The sequence below is a fragment of the Spermophilus citellus genome (genome assembly GCF_964194105.1).
Source record: "Spermophilus citellus genome assembly, chromosome: 2".
Lineage (NCBI taxonomy): Eukaryota > Metazoa > Chordata > Mammalia > Rodentia > Sciuridae > Spermophilus > Spermophilus citellus.
Genome location: NC_138183.1, coordinates 251,477,087 through 251,489,251, shown reverse-complemented (window position 1 = coordinate 251,489,251; position 12,165 = coordinate 251,477,087). Strand labels below are relative to the sequence as shown.

General features: G+C 54.1%; 1 protein-coding gene across 2 annotated transcripts; it reads right to left on the bottom strand.

Moving 5' to 3' along the window:
- Positions 1-23: 23 nt before the first annotated feature.
- PELI3 (pellino E3 ubiquitin protein ligase family member 3) lies at positions 24-9,757 on the bottom strand. Of its 2 annotated transcripts, XM_081281540.1 has the most exons (8): positions 9,602-9,757; positions 8,348-8,497; positions 7,721-7,792; positions 5,392-5,521; positions 4,732-4,833; positions 3,790-3,984; positions 3,304-3,492; positions 24-1,990 (listed from the first exon to the last, which is right to left on the bottom strand). In XM_081281540.1, the coding sequence occupies exons 2-8, from the start codon at positions 8,494-8,496 to the stop codon at positions 1,421-1,423; spliced, it is 1,407 nt and encodes a 468-aa protein (XP_081137666.1). In that variant the 5' UTR covers position 8,497; positions 9,602-9,757; the 3' UTR covers positions 24-1,420. The 2 variants fall into 2 exon arrangements, with proteins under 2 accessions (XP_081137666.1, XP_081137667.1); XM_081281541.1 differs by lacking the exon at positions 7,721-7,792.
- Between the last annotated feature and the right edge of the window lie 2,408 nt (positions 9,758-12,165).

Sequence of the window (12,165 nt, the reverse complement as noted above, 5' to 3'; positions counted from 1 at the left end):
TCTCCTCAGGCAGGGAGCTGGGAAGGAAGGGCCTTGCTCATTGCTGGGACCCTGCATGGGGCTAGGCCATGGACAATGGATGTCCACTGACCCCTTCTCCAGCCATTTGATGGGACAGACTTGAAAACCACATTCAGTTTAGCCCCACTCACTGAAGGAAAGCCATAGTGTCAGGGAGAGGAGCAGCCTTTGCCCGAGTGGACAGCTCTGGGTTCAAGTCCTGGCTTGGCCACTTTCTAGCTATGTGACTTGGAGTTTGTGCCTTTATCTCCCTGTGAACGCAAAGGGTAATAACCTCCTTCCCTGGGTTAGTGTGAAGATTAAACAACAAAACCTCCGAGAAGCAGAGCCTGGTTCCTGGTGAGTGCTCAATGAATGCAGTTGTTATTATGGTTAGCACAGTGTGGGGCACACGTGGGCACTCAGTGATAGTAGCCCTTGTGTCAGAGCCAATGCTCTGGAGCCGAGAATCCTCTCCCTGCTTTGTTGACTCCTGGCTGTCCACAAATATGGATCCAAATCCTCCATCGAGCGTCTTCCCATCAGCCTGGCCCCATCTCTGCTCTACCCCCATCTGCCCCCTGCAGTCCATGCTCCAGCCCCTAGAATTTTTCACTCAGCCCTGTTTCCCTACCCCTAGGCTGCACAGACTGTGCAGAGCACCCTCCCCATCCTATTGGCCTGGAGGAGTCCAAGCCACCATGGAGGCTGAGTTCCCTTGCCTCATTCACTTTCCTGTGGCCAGCAGTGACTCTTCCCCAGCCCTGAGAATTCTGTCATTTGGTAATTTGGTCCACCCTCCACTAGATAGTGAAATCCACCAGGTGGGGAACATGATTATCTCTGCATCCCCAGAGCCCACCTGGCACACACTGTAGCCTATGGTGGGCATCAGCACATTCCAGCGCCAGCCTGCTGCCCACCTAGTACTTGCTCAGGGCTGGAGGCACTGAGTGCATGCGGGACACGTGGATTTGTCAGGGCAGCTGAGCAGCAAGGTTTATAGGGTAACCCGGCGGGGCAGCATCAGGAAGGACAGATACCTGTTACTGACTTGGCAGGCTCAGGGCACAGCCAGCCTAAGCTGGGGGTCAGGAACCACAGCTCCTTCACTCCCCCAAGGGCACAGTGTAGGCGGCATGATGTGGGATGCCCCTGGAAGGGCAGGGGCATGGGGCTGACTCCCTCCATCAGCCTGGAACAGCACTGGTACTAAAGCCCTCATCAGTATGACTAGGGTAGAGATCTTGGGGACCTCCCTGGGGACCAGAGCTCAGGGGAGGGTCACAGCCCATCCAGTGTGTCCAGCCAGTGAGCAATGTGCCAACAGGTAGAGTCCCACATGCAGAGCTCCATCTGGGCTGCAGGGGGTGGGAGACCTGGGTGGGCAGGCGGGCACGGCAGCAGAGGCCCCAGGAGCTTAGTCCAGTGGCCCCTGGAAAATGAGGCGGACGCAGCCATGTTCACCCGTAAGCCAGGCCCCACAAAAGGGGCAGGCGGCATGGAAAGCATGGGTGCCGTGCGGTAGCGGCGTCTGGGCCCAGTAGCGGGCAGTCTTCTCAGAGCAGACGTGGCCGCAGGGTGCAAAGGCGTGGCTGGGCGGCCCAGGGTCCAGGCAGAGGCCAGCCTCCTGGCCAAGCCACAGGGGCACATAGGGCCCCACAAGGCGGCAGAGAGGACACTCGCGCTCCTGGGGGCCCCGTTCCCGCCGGCAGCCCCAGCCGTGGTAGCCGTGGACATGACCGCAGCGGACGTAGACCCAGGGCTGCTGCTTGTCAGGCGCTGTGCGACCGCGGGCTGGACTGGGGAAGGCCAAGGTGCTGAGGCCCACTGGGCACTGGGGCCGTGCTGCATTGGCCTCCTGCCGCTGGGCCTCCAGCTGCTTCAGCGTGGGTGCCCGCAGCAGCCCTGCCGGAGTGCGCCACAGCAGCGTGGCCCCACACAGGTCGATGAGCGAGCCGTCTTGCAGCACGTTGGATTCATTTTCCACCTGCCAGAGGCAGCAGAAGGGCCTTAGCCTAAGAGGCCCCAGCCCACCATCAGGCAGCCTCACCCCAGACAAGCCCTCTGTCTATCCCACTGACACTCTCTGGATAGGGCACGCTGGGTCAGCAGGGCAGGCTGGGAGGTCATGTGGGAGTGGGAAGACAGACAGAGGCTCCCTAGGCACTTGCTGTCCCTCACTCTCAGCATAGGCTTTGGTGTCCTCACTGGTCAAACCAGGAGGTCGGGACCCAAACAGGGTTTTTCCAAAGCTGTCCCATAATGGAAGAGGCAGAAAACACCTCTTGTGCAGAATGCTACTACTGAGGCCAAATCGGCTGTCCCAGGGTCATGGTTAACAGCAAGGACTCTGGAGTGACCTCATGGTTCAATAACTGTGTATTCTAAGGAGAGTAGCTTAACCTCTCTGTGTCTCAGTCTCCTTATCCTCAAGGTGGGTTCCAGGTCCCCATCTCAAGTGGGTCTCATGAAGATTAAATGAATTGATCAACATAAGTACTTGGACCAGAGCTTGGCACACAGCTCGACAAGTGTCTGTATAGTTTGTGTGCATAGATTTTAAAAGTGACGCTTATTGGGCTGGGGATATAGTTTGCCCCACAAGCACAAGGCCATGGGTTCAATCCCCAGCACCACACACACACACACACACAAAAGATGCTTCTCAACTCTCCCAGTAGCATCTCTAGATCAGCCCTGCTTTCCCCTGAGGTCTTCATCTCCTTGGCCAGCATGCTGAAACCCAGGAAGAGCCCTGAGTGGCCACATGCTACCTCTCTCTAGGACTCACTCCCAGCTCTGAACCTTCTTTCTCTGCTCTGTGCCACGTGGTGCTTCCATGCGGCCAGCACTGTCAGAACTACTCCAATGGCTCTTTCCCGCTGGGAGAGGATAATAAAGCGAAACCTGTTTGTACGTGACAGACACACTACAAACTGCCAACACTCTAGGCTGTAAACTACTCACACATGGGCCAAGTGTCACCCTCCTAAGAGGGTGTGATTTTTTTTAAGCTGCTGGCAGCCTCGCTGCTCTTGGTACCGCACAGTGTCTCTGTGCAGCTCCACTTCTCATCACCCCCCGGATCTTCAGCACTGCGCAGGCTACACCTGGGGATGCTGGTCTGCTCCTGCCCGTGGGAGAAGTGGCATGCGCCAAGAACTCCTGGGGTTCTAGATGGAGCTCACTGGGGCTCCCTCAGGCATGAGGACAGCAAGTCATCTTTCACCTTGGGCAGGGGGATGGGCAGATTATGCAGGCCTGGGAAGGGCTGTGTGGGAGATGGAGTGGGCCACCTACCAGCTTCCCCCGCTGCTGGGCTGAGCGACTGTCCCGAAGTGTGTACACATTCCCGCAGACGGAGATCTCCCGCCAGACACCTGGGGCCGAGTCTTCTGAGAAGCCTCCCGCAGGGTGCATCACCAGGACCCCATTGGTGGTCAGGCCATCCATCAGGCCATCGGGGGTCCGCCATTTGGCTGCCCGCTCCTGGGACCACATGAGGGATCCAATCACATCCATGGGTATCCCCAGCTGGCTGTGTACCAGAGGGGCTACATCTGTACCCCAAGTTCAGAGGTAACCCAGACAGGCCGGCATGACTTGGGCACCACCTGATCTCCCTAAGCCTCAGGCTGCTGTCTATGGAGTGGGGCTGTAAGCCCTCCCTGGGTCATGGTTAGGATGATTGTGGGTGGGTCCATCACTCCAGGGCACGGCACCTCCCCAGCCTCCCCTTAGTTCACTCTCTAATGAAGAGCTGGTCCCTGCCTGGGGGTCACTCACTCCAAGGAAGATGTTGCTGGAGGCATCAAAGCCAGCGGCATAGATGCGGGCAGTATAGGGTGGCCTGCGGTCACAGAGGATGCGGCAGGCATAGCGGGAGATGGTGCTCTGGGCAGAAGGGCCCTCTGCAGCCCCTCCTCCAGGGGATGTGTCTGTTACCACAAAGTCTATCATGTTCTCTGTGGAGCGTCCAATCTGCAAGGGAGGGGAAGGCAAACACAGGGGTTACACATGCACAGCTGGACTCACAGCTTCCCTCCCCAGCGTCCCAGCAGCTGCTCTGTGTGCAAGGCCACCACACAATGAGGCTGCCAGACCCAGAGGAGGGGACTCTGGGCTCCCAATAGGGTCTCCACGTCCAACTGGATATGGCTTGAAGCTTCTCCTTCTCTGCCTCCCCCCTTCCACACTCAATAAAAGCTAGTTGGTCTGCTTATAAAACAGTGGAAAAGTGACACCTCTGGTATGGAAGGGCTTCAATATTCACAACAAATGGTGACTTTTTAGTAAGAATTGACTCTAAGCTAAGTATTCTAGTGGAATACCTCAGTGTTATTATCAGTACCACTTACAGTTGGGGAGAGCAAGGCCCAGGAGGTTAAAGGACTCTCGCCCAAAGTCATCCCGTGGCGAGTGACGGAGCTGGCATCTGAACCCAGGCATGAGGACTCTCATACCTGCCCACCTGCCCTCTGGACTCGGAAGCCAAATAGCCCCCACTCTGGGCATCACATGTCTGTGTCTTGACATGGCAGCTGCCTTGCTATGCCGGTGCAGAGCCGGTAACCCTTGCCAGGACATCCTACTTCTTCATAGTACAGAGCACTGCCCTGTACCCCCCCACCCACAAGGGACCTTCCCATAGCCTTTAGCCCTGTGGCCTCACCTTGGAATGCCTGCAGAGCTCAGAGGCCAGGAGACTGGTGGAGGGGTTGAGCATACCTGGAACATGTCTGTGTCGCTGTCATGCGTGTACTCCACTATAACTGAGTGGCTCCGGGACAGTGTGTATGAGATGCTGTGCTGGCCTCGGTTACTCAGAGCCTGGTAGGGAGAAAGAAGTCACCTCCCAGGGTATGTGGCCATGAGAGATATAACCTTCTGAGCCAGAAATGAGCTCAGGGCCTGGCAGTGATCCCTGAGGAAGGGAGCTGCATCCTGTGCCAAGGGGACCGCTCAGCAGGTGCTCCTGCAGCCACCCCAAGGATGGACTATGGTTCCCATTTTACAGTTGAGGGAGCTGCAGCTCAGGGAGAAGTGACTTGGTTCTGCACAGCTGGAACTAACAGAGCTGACTTCTACCCCATCCTCCAGGGCCAAGTCTTTCCCTTTGCTACTGTTGTGTAACCATCACGTCCCACTCTAGGAGCCTTGGCTTCCTCTAAAATGATCCTTTCTATCCAGTGAATGAGGTCTGGTGGTCAAGGAAACATTTTGCAAACTGTAAAGTCCTGTGCACACTACAAAGGATTTCCCACCATCATCATTTCTCTGGTAGCCACTAGGCTGTGAGTGACAGCACAGTGCACTGCCCTGCTCCACAGGGGCTGTGGGCAGACCAAGACCTGGGCCTGGGACAGGGTGCTGGGATAAACTGCTTGCCTTGGAGACGAGGGGTGTAGAGATGTGGTGCATGACATCTGGCTTCACTCCATTGGCATGTGGCCGGCGACTCAGTGCAAGGCGGCTTCGCCGACGACCCTTGTCCCCACTTGCCAGACACCCATTGTAGCTGTGGTTGTGGGGATTAAGAAGAAAGGGTTGTAGGAGGAGAGAAAGAAAGAGAAAGTGAGCCCCTGGCAAGACTTGAAGAAAACTGCCAGCTCCAGGCAGGTCCTACCGTCATAAACAAGACCTGGAAGCAACAAAAGCTAGAAGACCCTACAACAGCAGATTGGCATGTTAGGTGTGTTGTGGGGGGTGTCTTGCATTCAATTAACCAAGTGTTCCTGGATGCCTGAGCCATGCCTGGACAGGTGCTGGATGCTGGGGTTGTAGAAATTATATATCCAATGATCAGTTTTGTGCTGTCAGTGGAGGGGTCCCCAGCTTCTCAAGGACCCAGGCATCAACTGGCATGACAACATGCCTCTGGGCCCAAGCCAAGCGTACCCCAGGTCCAAAGACAGAAGGAAATTCTGGCCCCCGGATCAGGTTTTTGGAGAGAAAGAACACCTACATAAGGCCATGAAGAACTGGAAAGGATTCACCTGTAGCAAACTATAACTTATTACACCACTACTAGAAAACAAATGAAGGAGATGAATGGATCCACAACGCTACTACCTCCATATCTCCATCCATGTCAAGTTGCCACCTTCCTTTGCAGCTCTTGTCCAGGGGAAATGATGGTGAGAAGCAAAGATGGAGTGAGTCAGATCCTTGATGGCTTCCATATACTGCTACCTCTGTGTTCCTGGCCCTTCACGTTCTTAATTACCTAATGGAATCTGTGCATTGTCCTGCCAGGCAAGTGTCTCTCTTTCCATTTTATGAATATGAGAACTGGAGGCTCAGGGAGGTAGACTGACTTGCCTCAGCCTATAAGTTAAAAAGTCCAGATTTGAGCTCAGGTCTGCATGACTCCAGACTCGCAGATGTCCTTCTAGTTGAAAGGCTCAACCTAAGCCAAGGCCCCAAGGCTTGCAGGGTTTGTGAGATCAGGGATTGGTCATTTGGGTTGTAAAGTGTTATCAGGGGACGATGAAGTTGGTAGAAGGGCCCTGAACACTAGGCTAAGAATTATATTTCTGAAGGCAGTCATGGGCAATTAGCTGCCATATATAGCAGGAAGTGATGGGTGATTAGCTGCCATATACAGACAAGGACCACTTGAATCAGAATCTCCTGGTGAGTTTTTTAAAGTCCAGATTCTCTGGCCCTACCTATGGAGATTCTGATTCTGATTCTGACAAGGTGGGCCTGTCAATGTGTTTTCAATGCACTTTCCAGTGGCTCTGATGCACAGCCAGCGTGGGGCTTCCCTGGTTTGCAGAGAATAGATGCTGGTACGGGCCCATCTCTTTGGTCTACATTCTCCCCCATCAGTGGCCTTGCCCTCAGATGGAAAACCAGGACTTTCCTGGGGACATGAAGCAGCTGTTTTGCTCATGCAAGCACCCTAAGAGGGGCATTGCTTTTGCCCTTTGGAGTTCTTCTCATGGGGTCAGGGGTGGTCTAGACAGCAGTGGTTTAGGACCCAGGTTCAGGATTCAGGTGGGCCTGGTTAATGGCCCATTTTTCAGAACCTACCTTGTAGTTTCATTTTAAAAACTAAATGAGGTAAAACATTTGAAAATTCTTGGCACAGAATTTGGCATAGAAAACAAGCTCTTGGGCTGGGGATGTGGCTCAAGCGGTAGCGCGCTCGCCTGGCATGCGTGCGGCCCGGGTTCGATCCTCAGCACCACATACCAAAGATGTTGTGTCCGCCGAGAACTAAAAAATAAATATTAAAAAAAATTCTCTCTCTCTCTCCTCTCTCACTCTCTCTTTAAAAAAAAAAACAAGCTCTTGATAACTGTTAGCTGTTATTGTTCTTAAGGGAAAAAAAGCCCATTATACATATGTGTCAACAAGCAATAGTTATTATTATTCCTTAATAATCATCATCATGAGGTTAAAGCTTATCAAGTAGTTTCTTCTGGACTGATGACAGAGAGAGGCCAAAAGGAGACATGGATTGGGGCAGAAAAAGAGGGATCTGTGCCTAGGGCAAGAGCTGTGAAGGAGGTGCAGGAATTCAGGTCAGGCCAAAACCAGGGGAAAAAAAAAAAAAGATGAGGTCTGTCCAGCCACCAATTCCAGTTGCTTTCTCTCTCCTGGCTTCAGTTTTCCCATCTGTAGCTTGAGGGTGAGCTGTAGCTTAGTGACAGTCCACTAGACCTAGAGTAAGAAAGACCTGGGTCCAAATCCCAGCCCTGCCACTTACCAGCTGTGTGCCCTTGGGCCAGTCACTTCCCCTCTCTGAGCCTCGGTTTCCTCACCTCCTTCCTCACAGCATCTTTGTGAAGATTGAAATGAAATAATGTCCATGAAAGGGCTTGGCACAGGCCTGCCTCCCAGATCACTTGATACGTGCCGGGCGCTGTTCTACATATTTAACAAAAATCATCTCTTTCCTTCCTTCCTTCCTTCCTTCTTTCCTTGCTTGCTTCTGACAACCCTCTGAGGCAGGGAATATTATCATCCCTGTTTGTAAAATGGGAATGGGAAATGGAGGCACAGGGAGTTCAGCAACTTGCAGAGGCAGAATTGGAATCAAGCAGTTTTGTTGCAGAACCAGAGTTCTTTGCCCCACACAACACATCATAGGTGCTTTGCAGAAGGCAGCAGTTGTTACTTTTTCTCATATGATCAGAAACTTGGGTGGGCTGTCTCAGGAATTTGTGAAAACAGGAAGATAAAATAATATTTATGAATTGAGGTAAGTTTAGTCAATTTTGTCTTTCAGCTGGGAAGGAAACAAGGGAAAATGGCAGAAGGCCCTACTTATTGGGAGCTGGGGCCCTCCCTCTGGCTGCTAGGTGCCCATCCCTCCCGGATCAGGGAGGCTCACCCCAGGACGATGAGTTCGCCATACTTGATGGGCTCCTCGCCTGGCTGTGCATCTTCACTGGAAGAAAGGATGCAAGAGCCCTTGTTTCCGGGGTGCTGGAGGTCTGAGGTTCGGGGGGTCCCCACTTCAGGGTTTCCTTCCAGCACCATTCTGGGCAGAGTGAGAGAGAAGAAGAGAGCTTTGAAGCTTCCCACCCCAGTCCCCCTCAATCCCAGCTCCAGTCTGCTGCAAGCCACCTAGGCTAAGGCAGAGTGACCTTTCACACATCTATTGTTATGGCAACCATTCTCCTCTGCCTGCCTCCCCTAAACTGCCAAGGGTTGCTGGGACACCAGGGAGGGAGATGAGCAGAATGGAAACAAGAGGGGGAGGTGGCAGAGTCAGAGGTCCCGCATATTTGGTGGGGCCAGAGAAATGGAACAACTTGGTTGGTGGCCAAGATCCCAGTCTGGGATGTTCTTGGAAGAAGGGCAACCCAGGACTTGGGGGTCTTTAACTTGGTCTAAGACTCAATTCCTGGCTTGAGATTTTAGCCCCAGGACCTCTGAGTTACCCTCTGTCAGGTTCTTTGCACCCATCTATTCATCATAATCTTTCTGCCTCTTTGCATGTCTAGGCCTCTGTCCGTCTGTCTGTTCTCAATGACTCTCTGTCCTCCCAGCACTGTCCTTCCCCTCCCATTTCTCTTCCCACCCTCCTCCCCCTCTCCTCCTGTTGCCTACTTCCACCTCACCATCCATCTGCCTCAGTCTCCCCATCTTGACCTCGCCCTGAGGGCAGGCCTCTCGACTCTCCTGGGTGCGCGCCCCCACCCTCCCTCAGGTGTCAGCGGTCCCCAGGCCTCTGGAGGCCTGTGGGGGCGGCGCTCCCCCCTCTGGCTCAGGCTGCAGCAGAGCTGTCTCCCGCAGGCAGCCAGTTTGGAAAACATCCCTACGCTGTAGGGACTGCGCTGGGGCAGGCCGGTGCCCGGCGCCCCGGGCGGGCACAATGACGGCCCAGCGCATACGCAGATACACAGCCAGCCGCCCCTCCACATAAACACGCGTGCGTGCACAGTCCTGCACACCCGGGGCCCACGGGCAGAGCCCGGACGGGCGCAGAGCCCAGCCCGGACCCGCGACTGCAGGGACGAGAAGACGCGCAAACAGCCACAGGCGGCGGCCTCGGACCCACTCCCCAGTCACCCAGACACGCAAACACGCCCCCCGCGCCCGCCCGGCGCAGCCCCCGCCCCCTCAGCCCTGGCGGCCTCACCTGGCCGCTCTTCGGGCCCCGCTCTGCGCTGCTCCCTCCCCGCCTCGTCCCTGCTCGGCCCCGGGGCCGCTGCGGCGGGATGGGCCCGGCCCGCGGCGGCTCCGCGCTGCCTCGTCACGGGGACACCCGGGGCCGCGGGGAGGGGGACGAGCACGAATTGCCACGCTCCGCCCCCTGGATTGAGGCCCCGCCCCGTTGGCTCCGCCCACATAAGCCCCGCCTTGTCTAAGGCTCCGCCCCTTGCGGCCTAGCTTTGCCTGGGTCGGCAGAGCAACGCCCCTTACCGGGAGACCACGCCCCCTCTGGAGACCACGCCCCGGGCACTGCCCAGGGTACAGGAAAGCCCCGCCCACCGCTGTCTGAGGGACTCCCTCGCGCTCTCAGCTGGCTCAGGGACTCCTTGAAAGTCTACGAGACCCCTCCCCCATTTAGGGGTCCCCAGATTCCGCCCCCATTTCCGGGGACTCCGGGGGTTCTCCTAGAGACCCTGACGTCTTCACCCACTGTGAGGCAGAGCCAGATCCCTGGTCTGAAGGCCCCTTTCTCTAGCTTTAGGCTGGGGGATCTGACATCCCATCTCCTGCCTGGAGATCCCGCCTCCCATATGGGGAAGCCACAGAATTAGAGGAAGAGAATTAGCGGGGGCGAGGAGCAGAGAGAAGGAAAATACTGAAGAAGGAGGGCGGGGTGTGCGTCGGCAGCAAAGGCAGTGGAAAGCGGCTGCGCTGACTTACAGACCTGTCTTCCAGCCCAGCTTGGCCACTTTCTCTCTCAGTGATTTGACCTCGGGCTGGCTCTGGGTCTCTGGGTATCCAGAAGCATACACCGTGCCTCCTCTTCCGCCACCACGTACACCCTGCCTGTGATAGCAAAAGGATAAGCAGAGCTTTGGGGGCATGCAGCCAGCCCCTCTAGGTCTGGGGCTTGCAAGAGACCTCTTTACCCCTCTAAAAGGCGCTTTGTGCTGGTTTTGAGAAAAAAACAAAATAAAACAAGACAAAACAAAAAAAGCCTTTAATTCTGGGGAGGCAGGCATGGTAATCATTCATTTTTACAGAGGAGGAAACAAATTTACAGAAATAACTTGCTCAGGGCTATTTTGCTAGAAAGGGGCCAAGAGGGAGATTTCAGCTATATGAGTGACTCCGAAGTCCAGATTTTTAAGTTTTTTTTTTTTGGGGGGGGCGGGTAGATGGACTCCAGGCCCTCCCGCATTCTAGGCAAGTTTCCTACATCCCCAGCCCCTGGACACCTAATTTCTAACATTTCATGTTAGGATGGGGGCTTATAGGAGAAACTTTATCTGCATCAGATGAGGCTCCTATTTTTCGGTATCTCTTGGTATGGAAGAACAAGCAAGGGCTGGGAGAAGCCCAAAGGGGGGACCATTAAGTTATATTTGAGGTGTGTGTTTTATGTGGAAATCAAGGAAGACACACTGAGGAGGTAGCCTTTGACTTCCATTATCAGGCATGAGTAGGAATTTTCTCATCTGTTCCTGAGAGGGAACATCTGCCAATGTCCCCCACCCCTGACAACTTGCTGCATGCAAGACTCCCAATCTTCCAGACAGCCTGGGCCCCACCACATTTACCCTACCAATTTCCCTACCTAAAAATAGGAGGCAAAGAGACCAACTGCTTTGCCAACTGTTCTGGGGCCCCAGCAGCCTGATGAAACAAGAAAGTACCTATCAGCACATCCTTTAGGGACAAAAGCACTCACTGATCAAAGAGAAACTCCCTGAGAAGCCCCTACTAGCAGGACAAATCCTGCACCACTGGGCAGCTTTCATCACTGAATGCCTACAGTATTAGTCTCTTGTATAACCTCATCCTCCAGCTCATTGCCTGCCAGAGTAGGCCCTCAGTGACCATGTACTGAATTACTGTTATAATCCACAGTTTACAGATGAGAAAATTGAGACCCAGGGAGGGCCCAGGTCATGCAGCCAAACAAGGGTGGAGCTAAGGACCAGAATCCCAGTTGCGTGAGGGAGGTCTGGGAGAGATTGCCAAGACTCATGAAGGAGGAGGCATTCGATTCTTCCAGGGTACAGTACTGGGTGGGATTAGAGTTGTATGGCAGGAGCTCAAGGAGCCTGAGTCCACCTGACCACTGAACAGTGCTGAGGTTAGGAAGAGGAAGGGAGAGTTGGGACACCACCAACAGCCAGGGATGCCCAAGTTCCAGTCTTGGCTTCTGGTTCTAAATCCAGCACTTTGTGCCAAGAACTCCAGCTTCTTAATCTTTCCAGGCCTCAGTTTCCTTATACATAAAATGAGAATAATAATAATATTAGGGGCTAGGGTTGTAGTTCAGTGGTAGAGCAACTGCCTAGCATGTGTGAGGCACTAGGCTCCGTCCTCATAAAAAGAAGTAAATAACCATTGTGTCCATCTACAACTATCTATCTATCTATCTATCTATCTATGTATAGTTTAATAATACTATTAGTAATACCTACTTGTTGAGCAAGTAGATTTTGAGCATGATTTTGCAGTACTGTTCTGAATTCTCTGCATGTAGCCTCTCCTTTTTATCTGTCTTCAATCTAGGTCTTC

Coding starts and splice junctions, on each gene's coding strand:
- PELI3 (XM_081281540.1), bottom strand. CDS start 8,496: ATGGTGCTGGAAGGAAACCCTGAAGTGGGGACCCCCCGAACCTCAGAC. Junction 5,522..7,720: donor GGCCCAAGGGCACACAGCTG/GTAAGTGGCAGG, acceptor CCACAACCACAG/CTACAATGGGTGTCTGGCAA. Junction 4,834..5,391: donor CTACACCCCTCGTCTCCAAG/GCAAGCAGTTTA, acceptor TCTCCCTACCAG/GCTCTGAGTAACCGAGGCCA.